Source organism: Dermacentor andersoni, chromosome 9 (genome assembly GCF_023375885.2).
Source record: "Dermacentor andersoni chromosome 9, qqDerAnde1_hic_scaffold, whole genome shotgun sequence".
In the NCBI taxonomy this organism is placed as follows: domain Eukaryota; kingdom Metazoa; phylum Arthropoda; class Arachnida; order Ixodida; family Ixodidae; genus Dermacentor; species Dermacentor andersoni.
The window spans coordinates 36,146,854-36,167,341 of NC_092822.1; the positions used below are offsets into that span (position 1 = coordinate 36,146,854).

Sequence of the window (20,488 nt, forward strand, 5' to 3'; positions counted from 1 at the left end):
GTCGAGCGCAGTTCTCTCGGCAATCGGCAATCGTTGTGTCATAAGAGAGAGAGAGAGAGATAGCAAAGAGAGGAAAGGCAGGGAGGTCAACCAGACGAGCGTCCGGTTGGCTACCCTACACTGAGGGGGAGGGGAAATAGAAAGAAGAAAAGAGGAAGGAAGTGATGGCTGTGTGCAGTACAGCATCGTGACACCAAAGCAGAGTTCCATAGGTGGCGATCTGCGTTGATCACATCTGGGACGACCAAAGGGCCAGTGGTCGTTGCGCGAATAGGAGGCTGCGGGTGAGCTGTGGGGCTTGCTCGAGAGTTGTGTCGTAAGGCAGCGTCGAAGGGCAGGCGCTAGATATGCCTTTGCTGCCACGCGGTCGTCTTCGACATCGTCGCGCCGTCGTGTTGCTGTCGTCACACGCACACGCATGCGCTCGGGGCTCGCGCACACAACTGCTCAATTTGCGCAAACACGTTGGTTCATATGCAGAACTTCAAAAGGAATGCTGGATAGCCAGGTATACTACCTGTGCTTCGCATGACATCGCTGCCCACAGTGAGTGGGATCTGCACAATTTTACTCTTGCTTTTTGTTTTGTTTTCTTTCGGTGTGAAAAGCAGTTACTTTCTGCATGCGAGCCACTGCTCGCACTCTAATCGTCAAAAATTTGCGCGGAGTTTGCTTAGACGCCAAGGCCTTCCGAAGGGAGTGAAAACGGCTTTATACAGCTTCGATGTGTTTGATATGTTGATATATTGGTGTACAACTGCGAAAACGCTTTTTTTGTATGTGTGCGCGCCGTTGATAGATATTATTGCGTGTTTGAGTATATCTGGCTTTGATGCCTTGTGTGTGCGTGTGCGCGCGCTTTTGTGTGTGCCTGTATGTGTGTTTGTGTCTACCACAGAAGTGCGCTGAACCTCACTCAGACTCTCTTTTCTCGTTAAGTATGACTGCACTGTCCATGCTGGTACTGTAGGAGTTGAGGAGGACTTCGGGATGAAACACTTGGGAGGTTTATTTACATTATTTACAGTGAGAGTCAATTAACAGTCTTAGAGTCATTACGGGCCGGCAGCAACTCGGACGCTGCGGCCCGTCGCAAGAAGTTCGAAAGAGATGAAACAAGGAATGCTCTAGGAATGCTCCGGAATGCTCGCGGTCTGCGTCTTTTAAGCCCTTCGGTGTCTCAAAGACACGTCACGTTCGTCCACTGGGAGAGCCCGCTCAGGTGACGCCATTTTCGGCCAATGGTAGGCGCCCGTGCGATGGAGTCACACCCGGCGAAGAGAGTCGCTGCTTGGTGTTTGTCCGAGGGCTTTCTTCTCCCTGCGGTCTTGCCTTGCGGACTTGCAATGCGCCGTCGCAATACATGGATGGGGACGACGCCGCCAGGTTCTCACGGCGCATTACAGCCGTCTTGCTTCGGGACCCACTTTACCCGCCACAGTGCCACGCTCTCGCTTCACTTTCGGGAAGAGCCAAGCAGTGAATAGCTCCACCGGCTGCACACGAAGTGGGGTCCGCCAACTTGTTTGCACGTGCCGTGCCTCAGGAATGTGGTATCCGTGCTTCTGCGCTCCTTAATTAGCTGTGGTGCGATTCGATGTGTCCTGGGGAACTCGAAGTAGGCTCAGGAAACGGTCCCGTATCTAACAGTACACATTTCTTCGGTCCTACTCTCAGACGGTGTGGAGGGCGCTATAGTTACCCTTTTTTTTTCGTTTATTAATGGGAAACCACCGCGGAACTCACGGTACAGCCAACTTCTTAATAGCTGTAAGGATTCACTTCACCTCTCGTCATCCTTCCATTCACCCTAGAAGTTGACGTAACGGAGAAGCCGATTCCCAATACCATAATCTGTCTGTCTGTCTGTCTGTCTGTCTGTCTGTCTGTCTGTCTGTCTGTCTGTCTGTCTGTCTGTCTGTCTGTCTGTCTGTCTGTCTGTCTGTCTGTCTGTCTGTCTGTCTGTCTGTCTGTCTGTCTGTCTGTCTGTTTGTCCTGTCTGTTGCACCTGAAACCGTGGCTCTGTACAAATAAGATCGAGCTTGCATTATCGGCCATCGCCATTTTCTTTCTCGCCTCCATTCGCTCTCGTCGGACGTGACACCTGAGAGCTGAAATAAAACCGCCGTCGATGGATGTCCACGCGGAAGCACGTATTTCTCTTTGCGGCTGGATTATATCCTCAGTAGCTGCAGTCAATACAGCTAGTATACGCTTGCCGCGGTGACTCACTCAAAGGCATGGTTATGGCGTTCTGACATTGAGGCTTGGATAACAGTTCCTTATAGCGAGGACGGTGGAAGGCAGAAACTGATCCCTTAGTTCAGACTTTGGTGCTGGTCAAAAGACGATCGCAGATGACCTAATTATAGCCTGCTTTGTGTTCCGTGACGTTTTTCGGGATCTGTGTGCGTCGCTCTGGGCCTCTGGCACGTGAAAATTTGTCTGTCTGTCTGTCCGTCCTTCCCACTTGTCTCCAAGAAATGCATCATCCCTCTGGTGGCTTTCTGTTCAAATTGGGCTCATGCACATGGTCCCTATATACCTCTTCTGTGAATGTCTGTCTTTTATCTATTTTATCATCATAAAACAAGAGCCCGAGAGGGGTTAAATTTAGTGTTTATGTAATGCACCATAAAGGACCCCAAGTGATGAAAATTAATCTAGAGCCCTCCACTATGCACATTTTATCATTTCGCCCCCACCGAAGTACAGCCACAGTCGCTCGGGGGTGTCGAAACCGCTTGGAGGCAGCACAGAACGCCGCACGGCCACTGAGTCACAGCTGCCGGTCAAGGTGCAACTTCGCATTGCGCGTTACGTCGGCGCCCCCTTCCGTGCCGGCCGTCCTTTTTATCTGTCGATAACCACGGAGAGGGTGTTTTATTGCACGCGACTTCGAGCTCCTCACAATCTCCCCTTCCCCCTTCTAATTCGAGTCAGCTTCGAACAATAAAACGCACATCCGGCACCCGCGAGCGCTCTCCTCCCTGCGTACGTAACGAAGTGAACGGGTGTCTGCTTATCGTCGTTATCAGCGCGGTCGAGGAGGAAGAAGAGAAGCACACGCCCACGCAACCTAGGGATTCTTCTAGGGAACGGCGCCGAGCGCGAACGAGGAGTTTGTATGGGCAGTGAGGAGGAAAAGAGGGAGAGAGCACGGCGGACCGCGAGAGAGCTCGGAGGCTCGGTTTCGTTGCGTAAAACGCACCCCACCGACGACGAGTGTTTGGCCGCGGCGGCGGGAGAGCCGCAGCATCTCGACAGCGTTCAGAGCGGGCGGCGAGGGTGGTCGACGTCGTTTGTGTGGTGGCCGTCGGCTTGGCTTGACTCGCGTGCGGTGGGGGCTTCCGTCACGGCGTTGAGGAGGGCGCGCGTCCAGCGCCCCCAGCCATGTGCTTGAGGCCCCGGTCGGGGCCATGGACGCGACTGCGGCGCTCCAGTCTGCACGCCGCGGACGCTTCGACGTCGTCGGCGCCCTCGGCGGTGGCGTCTTCGCCGCGCCGACGTCGTGGGGTCTGTGGTGGTGTCGTGGATGGTTGCGATGGTGGACGCTGCTGGCGCTGCTCGTCGTAGCGGCGAGTCCCTGCGAAGAGAACGACGCCTGTCCGTGGAACAGCGACTGTCCCGACTACGCCGGTGAGCTCCGCACACCCCTTTGTCGAGATAAGGCCCGCGGGTGCCCCCCCCCCCCCACCGTTAGATATATATAGCATATAGCCCCGGCCGTTGGGCACGCCAGGCGGTTTCGTCACTTTTGATTGCGCTGCCTCGTGAGCGCCGCGAAACACCTGGGACGGCTTGGCCGACGGGCTAGAGCAGACGGCCGGAGATGGCGCGAGATCACGTTTCAATGACTGTTTTCGGATTCGTCTTACCAGTCGGCTAGTCGGTTCTGTGCAATCTTAGGACCTTCGTAGTCGGGGCTTGCGAACTCTATATACGGCATTACAGCGTGTGTTGAAAATTAAGTTACTCGTCCCTGCTGCAGGTCCAAGTTTTGAGTTGCAGACATTTCCTTTATCGTGGAATAAATCGAATCAAATCGGAGCATCCGCGTAGGTGCGCGTTCCTGCATCGACCGGCAGGCGAATATGTATTTTCTTTGCTCGTCGCGGGGGCATCAGGCTACAAATAGGTAGAAATCTATTTTACACCACACCATCACCACCAGCACCATCGCTAAACGATGGTGCATAATACACCTGTGCTACCTTTAGCTTACACCTCTCATTTAGCTTTATTACAATCGCTGATATCGTCTCGTTATAACGACGTAGAACGTAGTATAACCGCTGCGTCCCTGTGTATTGCGCATCCTATACCACCTTTACTATATACCTTGTGAGGGGGACTCGCTACAGAGCGAAAATAGTTTTAAATTGGTTGAAGCACTCCTGTCTCGGGGTGGTCCACACGATACTCGGAACGACATACTGTTTCCAAAAGGGCGCTGGACATTTACAGGGAAATGTCCTGAATCCTTCTGAATTTATTAAATGATGTGTGCTTATTTTGTTGTAGGTAACCCTTGGCATATTCGTTCCAGGGCTCTCCATGCATCGGGGGTAGAGGGGGGGCCGGGCCTCGCAGCATCGTGTCCGCGATGACTGGCAGGCTGCGGCGTTCACATGAATGCGACAAGGGGGGCGTGTCGCGTCCCGTCTTTAGCGCGTCGCGTTTATGTAAACGGCGGAAATGCGCTGGGACATGCATGAGAAGGCGAACCGTACTGATGCGACAGGTGAGTGTATGTAGTTCGAGACGGCGTAAAGGTCGCCTCATGTTGCGGACATGTAAAGGCTGATGTGTCGCATTGAGAGAAAGAGAGAGAGAGAGAGATGGCTGCCGTCGTGCGCTCTCTTCCACTCACTGGCGGAACGCAAATCGCCGGAAAGAGGCCCCAGCTTGTTTCGGGACGAAGAGGCATGCGCCGCATGTAAACGCTGTCGCATCGTAGTGACCGTGGTGGGCTATAGTGAATGCGACCCGCTATTGTCGCATTAATGTGAACGCGGCTCCTGTTCTGTATCGTGTTCGTCGTCACATTCAAAGGCGACACTTCTGTGGCAGAGGACGTGACTGTTACTCATTCCTGCGTATGGCGTAGTGAAAAAAAACAACTACAGACACCACGCTGTTAGACTATTGCCTGTCCGTAAACGCGTATTACCATTTTCGGACTGACGTAGGCGTGGACAGCGGCGTTGGTGGTCCCACCTTGTGGCGCGCTGTTTAGTCAGGGAAGACATGGCTATTATTGCAGTGAACAACCATATTCTATTTTAGTAGAGTCATGCAAAGCGACCGCAGTGACGTATTCGTTTACGTGCAGTCCTTTCCTATTATCCTTCAACGTGAACTCCCACGCAACAGGAAATCGTTACTAACCCGTTGTGGTTGGAAAAAGAGGCTCAAGATGTCGCTACCAGCGTCGTTATACTGCCGTCTGCGTCTCAGGTATAACCCAATATTCCGTAAAGGGCAACATGTGTAAGGACTGTGTAATACGAAAATATTTCTGACATGGAAAGCTTTCCGTTGCGGCAGATCATCGTATAGTCGTGTTCATGTCTGGATTTCCACAGAGATCGTATCTTCCGAAGAATCGTATCTTACCGAGATACCGTGTTTAGACGGAAATATCCTGCGGCGATGCTGCACTGCAATGCTTGCAGCAAGGTCATGTGATCACATGGTTTCCGCAAAGTCCGTGTGCACGATCATGAAGTTCCCGCTTGAAAAAAAAAATATACGGAATCTGCATGACTGCGTGCATGGCAGTACAGCTTTCGGACGCGTCCTATATCCCATAAAACGCCTCAAGCAGTCCCCCCTCTCCCGCTAAGTGAGTTTCTTCGGATGCATACGTAGATATACGTACGTATATATTTAATTCAAGTTCATTATGGATTCCGCCCCTAATGGCTGTTTGACATTTGCTGGTGGCTTTGCTATTATCGGTACCGTCAGTAATCATGATTATAGTAGGTACTCGTGCATTTCGAAAAGCGGATTTTTGAAAGCATTTACTGAAAACGTTTCAAAACAGCCTTGTTAAAATATTGACGAAAGATGGCTCGCCGGCTTCAGAAGTTACACAGTGTGCGCAACTGCTGATTCAGTCCCCCGCTTCCTCCTTCTCCCCCAAAGCTTTACACATATACCCTCGTAGAACTTATGATTATTTTTTTTAACTTCCTTTCTCGTCGGTGTTTTACTTTCCCGCACCAGACGGCTCGAGCTGTAAAAATAACAGTTGAAAAGTGGCGTTTATGCAAGCACCAGCACAGCTTGCACAAACGTTAGGTGGGACGGAGTGTTGCTGCTGTCGCAGCACAACGTTTAGCGATGCCGCTAAAGCTGAGTAGTAAAAGTAACAGAGGAAAGGGAATTGAGTATGGCATAGGAAAGGAATCTAAGAAACCCATCAGCTGTTTACTCATATAACCTGAGTGCTCCATTACACACACTGTATAGTCTTTTTTATTTCAATTATACGCTCTAGTACTGTATGTTGCCCTTATAGCGCCGATTCAAACCACCCTATTCATGGACCATATCCGTAGTGGGTATGCGCACCATGTTTAAGGCTCACAATAAAGGGGACAAGAAAACTTGCAAAAGGTAATAATGTGTCTTACTGAATGTTGGATTCATATAATTGTGAGTCATTACCACATACATTACCACATAGGCCCCTCGGTTTGCCTTCTTCTCGTTAACTGTTCTGAGTCACAAGATACAACGCAAACGAATCCAGGCTACTTATGACGAGCGAACAGACTACATGCGTGTGTGGACTAAAAAAAAATATATCGCACCGAATATATTTCTTTCTTTGTTTGCAACGGTAGCACAACTCAGGAAGGACCTTTTCTCGCCTGCCGCAGTGTTGGTCATGTGACCGGTCAAACTAAGGTATACACGAGGAACAGCTCCGCAAGTGCCACTCTGAAAATTGTTAGAGTCCGCCATGTTGGCGTTCTGCGCACCAATCAGAGACGGCGTAGCCGCCCTATGAGCCAATCAGAGACGACAAGTTGCCGAATTCGACAACACGGCGGAATTCGACGATGTCCATGGCTCCAAAATATAGGTAACTTCCGGGAGAGCGTACTCGAACGCTACCTATGAAAAACGATAGTGTACTGTTCTTGGCGCAACTACCCTTTACAGTATCGGGTACAACATGCCTGTCCGCGTGCGCATTGCAGCTTGCAGAGTACCGAATCGCTGGAGACGTGGACGGAAGAAGGCGATATCGATTATTTCTAACAACATTCCCTTTGAAACGGGGTATTCAAAGATTCAAGAGTGTGCAGACAAATGTGGTACAGTGATCCGCGTTTCTGTTGGAGCATCGCTAAAAGCTTAAAGAAAAACGATTTTACGGTTACGACTGCGTTGATTGAAATATTGGCACTTGCGAGATCACATTACTTGTCGGCATAGTTGAATGAAACACCTAGCATTGTTGACTGCCTGTTTCAACTGAAAAAAAAAAAAAAAACATTAAACACCGCCTTGAAAAGCCCACTCGCGTGTCCTTTATAATGTTCCCCAGATTTCGCGAAGCGTAGCTTGAGTGACAAACTGGGGGAGGCGGTTCCCGGGCGTGGAGATGACAGGCTTTGTATTCATACACTTTGTGGTCGCCTGATGGAGCTCCCCACTAACTTTCCGCGTTTCTCTTTTTCTCTTCGTAAGAAGTGACTGGATAGACGTCAACTGACAGGACGTATTTAGTCGAGGGGGGGTTGACACGATTCTCTGGCGAAGCTTATTGTGCGTCCATCGGATCTCCGTTATTCCCGTCGCGAGCGATTACCGCGATGCCCAAACCGGCCGGTAGGGATGTGCGTCTCCTAAAGCCTGGGCGCGATGAACCGGCGATAGTTGAGAGGTTCGGAGGCTGCAGCGTCACCCGTGCCGAGATGCCGAGTGCCGGCAGCTTTCAAAGAGGTTCTTTGTATTTCGCAAGAATCCCCCCCTTCTGTTCGTCGTCGTCGTCGGGTTGTGTGTGGAAGATGACGATGACGGACACTCGAGGCGAGCGTGCATGGAAGAGGGCAGCAGGAGGGGGGCGGTAGGGGGCGGGGCATGTATAGCCACAATGTTGCCCGACCAACGCGTGCCTCGTTCTGTCCTCCATCGCGCATTCTTGCCGTCACGAAAGGAGGCGTCGTGTGGTCGACGAGGTAGAACGGTGTACAAAGGGAAACATATTCTTGAAAGGAACCGCGTAGCGATAAGGGAAAAAAAACAATGAAAATTGTTTCCCTTTTAGCATTTTACTGTGTACTGCCGACAGAAGTTTTTAAAATTATTATTACTTTTCCTCTTTCAGGAAGCTACGTTCCATATTCTAGGTTCCTGAATACAAAAGCCGCGTAGTTAATCCATTTTCACAGCTTCCGGAGAGGTCGAGTAGTTGAATCTCGCGCTGCTGCTGTTGATATATAGCTTCCCGATTAGCAGTCGGCAGAGCGATATTGCTTGCTTTTGTTAAAATGTCTTTTTTTTTTACATGTTTGTGTGTGGGTAGGTGTGTGTGCTTCTTGCAGACCTTTCATGCTTCACGGTAAGGGGGTTGTCAGGTCGGGGAGTCAGCGTTGAGAATGTACGATGAAGCAAGGTTACATGCGTCGTGGATGGTACGTCTTGACTTGGAACGAAGCAAACAGCTCAAGACAGGATAGCGAAAAAGCTCTGACGCGTTTTCTTTTTTTTTTTTTTCACCATCAACTCATTTTGCTCTTTTTGTTTCGCTGAAGTTAGATTACAACTGTTATTGCGGCTGCCTGCTTGACATAATGTGGTTACCTTTCTAGCACGAATAGATCGAGCTATTCGTACGGAGAACGTAACCACTATACCAAAGTTTCTTTCCCTTCCGTAGCTCTACAGAAGGCCAAAAGCAACTTTGGATATTAATTTCTGTGACGAAGTTAGGATGAAAATGCAATGCCACCACAGGTATCTGACGGTGTCGCGACCTCTGTATGTAATGAGGACCCCTATAGTTGATTTTAATTAATTAATTGGATAAATTATTGGTGCCGTTGGATGGTTGGCAGGCTGAATTGTTCGCTGCCTGTTCGGTTGCCCTTTCTGCTGGTTAGTTGGAACGCTAGTTAATTGGAACGCTAGTTAGTTGGCTAGATTCGGTTCCAGAGAACCACTCGGGCCACGAGAGAGACTATGTTTCCGATAGTAGCTCCGGATCAATTTTGACCGCCCGGAGTTCTTTCGCGTGCGTCGAAATGAAAATGCGCGAGCGTTTTTGTTTCTTTTACAGTGTTATTCTGCTTCTATCGAAATCCGGCTGCCAGAATTTCCGTCTTTTGAATGTTAATATTTTTTTTTAAGCGAAGCATTCTTTTCCGAAACCACGCAGCTGCTCTTTGACGGGTGGCCTATATATCTCGCCGTTTTCGTGGGCCGATCCCGGTGATTGCGCGCAGTCTAAAATTACGTGCCACAAGGGGCGATCGACTGGATGTGTACCACTGGCTTTTAGTTTGCTTTGAATCTTATCTCTTGACATTACGAACGTTCTGTCTTACCTATTATAAACACTACAACCTATATGGTCTTTACATAAACTTTCGCTGTGCAACTGTTAAATTATTCGTACAACCGTTCTCTACGAATTGTAATTCTTCACATTTACGTAGACGCCCACTGCACATTTGAGTCTGCCAGATTTCTTCTTGTCGACGTCGTCGTTGAAACGAAACTTATGGAGTCGACGTGAACCACTTTTTCTCTCACGATCCCACAGTCCCGCAGAGCTGCCGCCGCGGCAGCTTCCCCGTACGTCACACCGGAAAACCGCGGTTACGTCACCACATTGCGATGGTATACCAGTCGGTATATGCGCCTCTTGGCTCGTTGCGATCGACGGGGCTGACCGAGGGGCGTCGTATTGCGGCGGCATCAGCGCGGTGGTTTCGCCGTTCCCGCCGGCCATGCTTGCCGAGTGCTTGCCTAGACGTGTTACATCACAGCGCTCAAAAAAAAAAAAAAAAGAACACTGAGGAACAACCGGGCGGGAGTCAAAGTGCAACTCTGTTTCTCCTTCCTGTCTCCCGTATCCTGCGTCCGTCGTGAAAAAGAAAAAGAAACAAGAAAAGGAGCGCTAACAGCGAGCCTGCAACGTTGAGTCGACGCTCAGACGCTTATCTGGGCGATATGTCCCCAGCGCCTGTTCCCGTGGCGTGAACGTATATGCTACGGCTGTACGACACAAAGCCACGGTCGCGCGTATCCGGTTGTGTTGCGGGCGTAGAATACTCTCACTAAAACCGATCGGCGTTTTTTCGAACCTTCCATTGGCGTCAGCCAGCCAGGTCAGCGAGCGGTTCGGGGCTCTGCGTTATAGAAGAAGAAAACTCTTTTGAAGATACAAAACGTTGTATAGGTAACCGGACCAGCCACGTACGCTACCTTCATTGGAAGTATAGTGAACGGGATACAAAGGCTCCTGCTATATGACTAGCGATGAAGTTCCAGTTGCTTTGCAAGACACGTCACGGGGAAAAGCGGCGGGAGAAGATGGAAAAACAGCCAAATTAGTCAAAGACGGAGGAAATATGCTTGAATAGCTTGCGGCCCTTTATATTCAATTGCCTCACGACTTCAAGTGTACCAGAGAACTGGAAGAATGCCAGCATTATATTAATCCACAAGAAGAGTTGAATAATTATAGGCCCATTAGCTTGCTTTCAGTATTGTATAAAATATTCACCAAGATAATTTCCAATAGAATCAGGGCAACACTTTACTTCAATAACTCAAGGAAACGGACTGGCTTCAGGAAGGGATATTCTACAATGGATCACGTCCTTGTCATGAATCACTTAATTGAGAAATCTGCGGAGCACAATCAACCTCTCTGTACTTCTTTCACAGATTATGAAAATGCTTTTAATTCAGTAGAGATACTAGCAGCCATGGAGTCATTGCGTAATCAAGGAGTACAGGTGACATACGTGAATATCTTGGGAAATATCTACCAAGATTCCACAGCTACCTTGACTCTCCGCAAGAAAAGTAGAAGATTACCTATCAAGAGAGGGGTCAGGCAAGGAGACACAATCTCAACAATGTTATTCACTGCATGCTTAAAAGTATTCAGGCTAGTATACTTGGAAGGCTTAGGAGTGAGGATGAACGGTGAATATCTCAGCAACCTTCGGTATGCAGATGACACTGTCCTGTTCAGCAACACTGTAGATGAATTGCAACAAATGATTGAAGACCTTCTCCGAGGAAGTGCGAGAGTATAGGGTTGAAGATTAATATGCAGAAGACAAAAGTAATGTTCAATAGCCTGGCAAGAAAACAAGAATTCATGGTTGCCAGTCAGCCTCTAGGGTCTGTACAGGAATACGTTTATCTAGGTCAATTACTCACAGGAGACCCTAACCATGAGAAGGAATTTACAGAATAATAAAAATGGATTGGATTGCATACGGCAGGCATTACCAAATCCAGACTGGGAGCTTACCGCTGTCGTTGAAAAGAAACGTGTACAATTATTGCATTCTACCGGCGCTGACATATGCGGCAGAAACTTGGAGGTTAACAAAGAAGCTCGAGAACAAGTTAACGGCAGCACAAATAGCGACTGAACGAAAAATGTTAGGCGTAATGTTAAGAGACGGGTATATAGCGAGCGGTGTGGATCAAAGAGCGAACGGAGATAGCCGATATTCTAGTTGACATTAAGAGAGAGAAAAAAAAACGGAGCTGGGTAGACCATATAATGCGTAGGGTAGACAACCGGTGGACCATCAGAGTTGTAGAATGATTGCAAGGGAATCGAAGCGCAGTCGAGGACGGCAGAAAATTAGGTGGGGTGGAGGGGTGGTAAGATGAGGAAACTGCAGGCGCAAGTTGGAATCAACTAGCGCAGGGCAGCGGTAATTGGGGATCGCTGGGACAGGCCTTCGTCCTACAGTGGACACAAATATAGGCTGATGGTGATGTTCCTTTTTAATTGTTGGCTTTTCTTGTGTGTGTACTTTTGATTGCCTCCAATGTGGCGCCGCTGCCCCTCGTGGTCATCCGCCATGATTTGAGCCGACAGCAGAAGCAGCTCCATATAGTTGGGACACCCAGGGTTCTACTTTGAAATGAATTACTTATTAAGTAATTCACTTAATAATTCACTTAATTATTATAATTACTTATTAATTCATTACTTATTATTAAGTGATGCTTAACCGGTTTAAATTCGCATATGCGACCAACTCGCTTGAAAATGGAGCTATGAGCTCTGGTTTATTTCCCTTCTTTTTTGTAAAAGCATGCAGATTTAATTGGAACCGACGCCTGTATGCGTTCACTACAGTTGCAGATATTCATGTGGAGTTTATATATATATATATATATATATATAATATGAGAGAGAGAGAAAAAGCCGCTCCGTCGATCGTGATGCGTTTAGAGGAGAGCATTCCAAGTATACCGCCCTGTGACTCCACTCTTTCTCTCTCCCGCTCCGCTTATACTTTTTTTTTTTTAATCTTCAAGCTTGTTCGTGCCGGCTTCTAATACCTGGCTATATATCTCTCTCTGTCGTCCGCATCTCATCTCGCGTTATCTGCTATACCTCCATCACTTCCGCTTCAACTTTCCTTTCCCAGAGCTTATACCTGAGCAGAGCCAACATCGTGCTATCGGCTAAGGTCGACCGCCGCCGCAAGCGAAGGGTGTGGGAGATAGTGAGATAAAAAAAAAAAAAAAAGAAAGAGGGACTCGTGTACGCATACATGTGAGGTGACGCGACAGTTGTGACAAGTGTGTCACAGTGTAAACACACTCACTTTATCCCGGCGCTCGCTTACAAGATATATCTGCTATCGTGTTATCACATCCTCTTCCCCTCGCGCTTCGCCGTGAGTCCTTCTCGCAAGCTTTCCTAAGCAAAAGAACTCGTTCACGTATACCAACGGACAGTTCTAGAGAAACGTTGTATGAGACGTAACAATATAGAGAGGTGTCGCGGTTAAGGCTCTACGAACGTTGATTCGAAACGGAACAGCGCCATAGACGACATCATAGTATATAGAGGCGAACAGACGGAAGTTCTGCAGACGACAAATAAAAGTACAGAGGAACAAACGATACTTTTGCCGACGACGCATAAGGAGTATACGGTGTATGAGACGTAACAATATATATATATATATATATATATATATATATATATATATATATATATATATATATAATATGGCGTGGCAATGATTGTGGCCGGACATTATGGAACACGTGGAGTCGTCCGTATAAACGTTGTTCCGTGTCGTGCGCAGTCGGTCGCGAGTATGGCGAAACAGTGCATCGCGCAACGTCGACAAGAATATAAGCTCCCAATCACAAACACAGGTTCACACATATGTATATATTTACAGGCACTCGAGCGCCAATAAACATGCACACACGCGTACATGCGCACACAAACATTATCACGAACAATCGTGTATACGTCACTCACACAGACGGACGGAAATGCTCACGACATGCACCCTCGTAGGAACACACGTACCAACACGCACAAGCGCATAGTTATACAAACAATAATAATAGTAATAAAAGATATACACGCGGATGGGCCTGTTCTCGACACAGCGATGGGACATGGATGCCCGCCGGGCGGCCAATAAATCACCGCGGCGCGCGACCCCCCAAGATACCAAAGCGCACACCATGGACTAGAACCGCTATCTTCAGAAGCGATTGCGCAACGCGAAAAAACAGACGCGCTGTGTTCACACGCAGCGCAACACATGCTCCCATATCGCGGCACATCACTCCCGCAGTTCGCTTTCCAGACACCAGAGGCCGCGCCCTTCGGCTATGCGTTACTATACGCGGTACAGCTCTCCGCCCGCGCACCTGATGTCGGGGAAGTCGACTTTAATGGCTTCGGCGCGCGACCACCAACGTCCGCTGGCGAATGAGTGACGCATGCCAGACACCCATCCCGTCAACCCGGAGAGAGCTTGTCTTTTCTATAGTTGCCTTCCTTCAGCCTGTGTCGCGGTTACGGGCTCTACGAACGTTGCTTCGAAACGGAACAGCGCTGCAGACGACACATCAGAGTACATAGAGATGAGCAGACGGCACTTCTGTAGGCGATAAATAGAAGTACAGAGTAACAGACGATACTTCTACAGACAACGCATCAGGAGTGTATGGTGGAGAGGAGCAGACGGCGCTTCCTTGTCGCCCACGCCGCCGAAGGGCGTATGACACTTGTCCTGTGTCCTAGCGCTTCCTGGTGCGGCTCTAGCTGGCTTCCTTGTGTCTCGATTCGTTTGACGTTTCCGCAGAAAAAGACGTTGCGACGCGGGAAGCTATTGCATTCTTGTAGGAGGGGCACCCTCTCGTTCTTTATCGCTCACAAGGTGCAGTGCTCACTTGGAGCTCTTGTAGGCGGTGACATATTGTTCATATAACCTTCACAGCAGACGCGCCGTGTGTTACTGTGTCGCCGCTTCTTTTGTCGTTGCCGCAAAAAAAAAGAATTTGACGAGAGAGAGAAAAGTGGTTCTTGTGGGGAAAGGAGGAAAGGCTAGCACTATCTTCGACGAGCTACACTTTGGTTGCGTTACAGCTGGTTTCGGTTAGACTGCAATGTCCTGGTTCCTTAAAGACTGACGATATGGTAATCCAAAAGTGTAATTTACCAATCGACTTCACAGTTAAATTTCTATGCAATGTCCTAACATGAGCAAAACTGCAATAGTAAGTTAGTCTTAGGATGTACGGTCACACCTTGTTATAACGAAACGGGGTATAACCGAATAATGGGTGTAACAAAGTAAGTGAAGTTCCCCTCGAAATCGTCGAAGATATTCATATTGAGTGCATGCAATAATAGATATAACGAAGTAATGGATATAACGAACTAGTTGTCTCCTTCAACTTCGTTATAACGAGGTTTTACTAACACTACGACACCGCCGCTCTTGCCGTGAGAGGAGGCACGGTGTAAAGCCAGAAAAGACGCGAAAACGAAGGACTCGTCGCGACGACGCCTTGAAGTTACCGCACAAGCACGCCGTGAAATCATCGTTTTGTTACAGCATCTATAATTAATTGTTTTATCAGTAAAGTGGCTATCTAAAGGAACCACGGAATCAACTTAGTAGGCTCCGATAACGTTTCTTGCGGCAGAACGTCCCAAATACGAAGAAAACAAGAACCGCTTACGCACTTTTAAAAGATCTTCAAAGTTCGTGACGTCACACTGACGTTCAGAGTCTTAAGTTCCGGCGCGAAATTCAGAGATAGTTTCAGTATCATTCAGCAGTAATCAATCGCTTTCTTTCTGTCAGGTGAATTAAAATACCTGCTTGAAAGATCACTCTACCCGCGCAAGTTGGTTCAATGTTGCTCTGTCCCTTTTATCCGCCAGGGTGGCGGCGCAGTTACTGTGGCGTCCTCTGGTTGCCGGCCACGGCGGCCGCAATTCTCAACAACGCTCGCGCGCTTTAGCTGCACTTTAAATAAAGAAGGGTGTAGGACTGGGCTTGTTGGTGAAACATGCTTTAAAGTTTAAATAACAGCGCAAGGACAGCAGAGGGGACAGAAGAGGGAACAGAGCGCTAAGAGAACATAGCGCTGTGTTCTATCCTCTGCTGTACTTGCGCTGTTGTTCAAACTTTAAAGCACGTTAAATAAGTTGCCGCAGTAACTCTCGCAAACGCATTTCGCGCGAATAACAAGATGCTAATTAGCAAGTGCGGAGGTTGGGAAACGGTTACAAGATGTGTTTGTTTGGTGCGAAAGTTGCTTTCTATGAATGCGGACGTGGCGTCATCAACATTATCGTGACGTCACGACGCAGAGCGAGATTTTTTGACGCCGCGTAACAATAAGGCTATAGGTATGATGATCTTGCCCATAAAAAAGAAAGAGTACCTAAACAAGCGTGATGTGGCTATGGTGCTGGGCTGCTGAGCGCGAGCTCGCGGGATCGAATCCCGGCCACTGCAGCCGCATTTAGATGGGGGCGAAATGCGAAAACACCCGTGCACTTAGATTTAGGTGCACGTTAAAAAGAAGCCCAGGTGGTCGAAATTTCCGGAGTCCTCCACTACGGCGTGCCTCATAATCAGAAAGTGGTTTTGGCTCGTAAAACCCCATATTTTTTTTAAAACAAGAGTGCTGGCCGCGTTTCTGTTGGCAGCACCCGCGTGTGACGGCCGTAGCAATTGGAGCGTACCGGTGTATCGTGACGTCACGGCACCTCCTGGGTTCCGAAACCAGAACTATGGTCCGTAGAAACATAGTAAGTTATTCAGGATGCCCTGACGCTTGCTAGTATGTCTTCTGGGGTTTAGATGACTTGCACCTTGATTTAACGAAAAAAAAAGAGAAGTCTTATTAAATGTTGTGTCACAGTGCTGCTCTAGAGAACCCCAGGTAGTCAAAATTAATTCAGGCGCCCTCCACTACAATGTACATCATGGCCAAATCAATCAATCAATCAATCAATCAGTCGATCAACCTAATTTTCACAGCAGCTAATAACGAAACGTTATTCACGCTACCGACGAGAGCGTTAAAACTGCAATTAAATTAAGCGGGCTTTACGTGCGAAAGCTACAACTTTATTTTGAGGCACGCCGTACAGTAGGGGACACCACCTGGGGTTCTTTAACGTGCACCGAAATTTAGGTACGCTATCGTTTTTCTCCCGCTTCTTTTTTTATTTTGCATTTCACCCCCGCATCGAAATGCGGTCGCCTTGACCGGGATCGAACCCACGACCTCAAGCTCGACAGCGCGGAACTCCATTTACAGCCACTGGGCTGCCGATGCGGGCAACGCGAACGTCACGTATGCACTGTATTCAGCGACGGGACAACGTGCGCAGTCCGCGCATAAAACAAATTCGACGAAACAATCCACCGGCACTGGATTTTCTTGCAACCTTGGCACCTATTCGTGTATCAGGTTTTGCACGCGCGAGTGTAAGCTGAAACGAGTCAGTACCTGGATGCGGCGTGACTCGTATGCGCGGGAAATTCTGCGTTTTCGTGACTTTTTGCTTCAACCGCGAGGTTCCGTCAGATACGGTTAAAAGATTGATACGAGCATAGAGATTGTATTGCGAATCGTGATTACGGCCTGCTTTCTAGGAGCATCGTCTCCGACAGGGTGTATATATATATATATTCTAATATTCGATTACATTTGGAAATCTTGGCAGCTACGGCACCGCTGGCTTCTCCACGTTCCGGTGATAAAACACTCCGCATATTTTTTATGTACCTTTTCACCCAATCTATTGAGTGCTCAACTTTGCCCGCAGACTGGAAGGTGGGGAAGGTGGTCCCTCTGTTGAAATCAGGTAACCCGCATTCTCCTCTCAATTACAGAGCCATTTCACTTACCAGCGTGCCTTGCAAAATCCTTGAACACGTAATATTTTCCAATCTTGTCTCATTTCTTGAATCCAACTCTTTCTTCACTTCATCTCAGCATGGCTTTCGCAAAAACTACTGCTGCGAAGCACAGCTAATATCGTTTATACATAGCATTTCTTCCTCTTTAGACAAAGGCCAAGTCATTGACTGTATCTTTCTAGATTTTGCGAAAGCGTTTGACAAGGTGTCTCATCAATTACTGCTTCTTAAACTTAGTACTCTTAATATTGACCCTAATATTCTGAAATGGATAGAATGTTTTCTCAACAACCGTACCCAGTTTGTAACAGCTAACAATTCCGAATCCCCGCACTGCGCCGTGAAGTCAGGTGTTCCTCAAGGCTCCGTCTTGGGACCGTTATTATTCCTAATTTACATAAACGATTTACCTGTCGTAGTTAATAGTTCTATTAAACTTTTTGCCGACGATTGCGTTCTATACCGTGAAATAACTAATCAGCATGATAACTTTATGCTTCAGAAAGATCTAGATAACATTTCAAGGTGGTGCTCACAATGGCTAATGTTCTTAAATCCGACTAAATGCAAAATTATGTCTGTCTCACGTCGCTCGAACTCACCAACTCCTTTCGGCTATATTATCAATGAAACCAACCTTGAGCACGTGACTTCCTATAAATATCTTGGAATCCAGCTAAACAGTAATCTTTCGTGGCATGCGCACATCGAACATATCACGACCAATGCAAACAGATCTCTTGGCTACATTCGCAGGAATTTCTCAAAAGCCCCACCCCATTTGAAGTTACTGTTCTATAAAACGCTAATTAGACCGAAGCTAGAATACGCGTCATCTGTCTGGGACCCTGGTCAAAAAACACTAGCAGATACCATTGAGTCAGTTCAGAACAGGTCAGCACGTTTCATCCTTTCTAATTATTCCCGCACATCTAGCGTTTCTTTAATGAAGTCAAACCTTGGCCTTATTAACTTGCACATTCGAAGAAAAATTTCCCGTCTCTGCCTTTTTCAAAAAATCTTTTACCAAAATAGCTCGCTTAAACAAGACAATTTCAGAGCCTTCGTACATGTCGTCGCGTCTTGATCATTCCTTTCTGTCGCACAAATGTTTTCTCTGACTCATTTCTGCCGAAAACCAGTGCCGAGTGGAACCGCCTTCCCCCCTCCATCGCCTGCATCGAGGAGGCATCATCTTTCAAGACTGCAATAACTGATTATGTTTTGAATTTATCACCTTTATACTAATAATTGTTTGAGCATGTATTTTTATTTGTTATTATTGTACCCACCCCCTCTTTAACGCCCTTCTGGGCCCTGAGGGTACTGTAAATAAAATAAAATAAAAATACGCAGACAAAATACAAAGAAAGAAAAGACAGCCACAAAACGGCTCCTTCTGCAGTTTCTGCTATTGAACAAAACCAACCAAGTCGGTCTGATAACACAAGATAAATAATAAGTAAACGCACAAGACGATTTTAAATGCTAACACATGTATGCAATTTCACTTTGATTAAGCTAGGTTAAGGCTTTTCTAGCAGATCGCAGTAATGAGGCGTTACTCCATCCGTGGCCCAATCAACTTAAAAGGACGATCATTAAAGCGATTCGTTGCCGACCTCAAATCGCATCGTTTTTTAACTTTTATTTCTCTTCGCCTCGCGGCACTCGAGAAATTCGGAGGGAAACGAAAGAAGGGGGGAAGGGAGGGGGGGAGGGGAGGCGCCATCTATGGCAGTATGCCTTTGGAAGCAAATTTATATACAGTGTGAACATTGCGGTTTGAGTACGCAAATAAAGGTGCGAGAACGCAGTACTATTGGGAATGACCTTCCGTAGTGTTGGAACACGAAGATGGTAGATGGAGCGGAACGAAACGAAAAAAAAAAAATGAAGGCGGGGCCCGTGACGTATCCGTCACGCGATCCTCGAGGTCCGGTATGGGAGAACGCAGGGAAGGAATTTTGCTTGCGGAGGCTAGACGGCGAACGTGGAGAGTGTGTCACTTGGCAGTGGAGCTCGCCTCCTGAAATCATAGATTCGCGGCACTGAAATATCTCTATCTCGTCTATTAATTAGCCGATTTGAAAAAGTTTTGCGGCAGAACGCTCCCTAGAGGACACGTAACAACTTCCGACGTGTAACCAAAATTTGCTATGGGCCCTGGTGAGGGGCCCTTTAAAGGGGGGCAACTTCATTGCGTCGCGAATGTGATAAGACTGATTTTAATTTCATTAAAGCGAATTGGACGAGTGAAGCCAACTTCAGACTAAGTATAGCGAAAATAGATCCGTCGACTAATCTATTTCTTCTTTTTTTTCGCTTTGGTCACGCAGCGCGGAGGCAATTCGTCGAAGACAAAACAAGCACTCTCGATCCTAGCACCTTTCTTCTCGAAAGAAAAGAAAAAAAATAAGGAGACGGAGCCTAACAACGCCTTTGCCCACCCCACTTTCCCCCCGTGTGTTTACAACAGTGCAAAACATCGCGCACGCTCGCTCGCGCCTAGGAGTTCAAGGACCGCTTGCGGCCGCTGCTTCTGGCATGAACCGCGCTGCCCCGTGGCGTCCGCACCACGTCTGCCGGGGCGACACCGCATCCTTCCTTGACTACGGCACGTTCCCTCGCTGCCGTATACGTCAGCGGATTCCGCCACCCTTTTTTTTCTCTCTTGTTCTCTCCCTGCCACTCCTATTGTGTGCAGCACGCGGGAAGGCTGGAGCCGCAGCTTTTCGTTTAACTTCTGGTTTGACTTCCTCGTCTTTTGAGTGGGGCTTACCCAGACTCGAGCAAAATGACGGTCGTCCATAATTGTGCATCGACGGGGCGATTGTCTTTGATCGGTTGGTTGACTGTTGACTGATGTATTGATTGATTGATTCACGTTTTTTTTTTTTTTTAAAGTTTGCCAAAATTAGAACAACTCTGGGGCTTTCGAGACGTCGTGGAGGGGGAGGGGGCGGAGAGGGGTCTGAAGATTCATTTGAGTCCCTGGGGTTCTTTATCGCGTGCACCTAAATCTAAGCGCACGGGCGTATTTGCATTTCGCCCCCTAT

At 48.0% G+C, this 20,488-nt stretch overlaps 1 protein-coding gene across 1 annotated transcript in view; it reads left to right on the forward strand.

Moving 5' to 3' along the window:
- Positions 1-2,624: 2,624 nt before the first annotated feature.
- LOC126527626 (laminin subunit alpha-1-like) overlaps positions 2,625-20,488 on the forward strand; it is a 123,796-nt gene continuing 105,932 nt past the window's right edge. Inside the window, exon 1 of the mRNA XM_050175438.3 lies at positions 2,625-3,639. Coding sequence (XP_050031395.1) covers positions 3,420-3,639 — 220 coding nt within the window. The 5' untranslated portion in view covers positions 2,625-3,419. The remainder of the gene's footprint in view (positions 3,640-20,488) is intronic.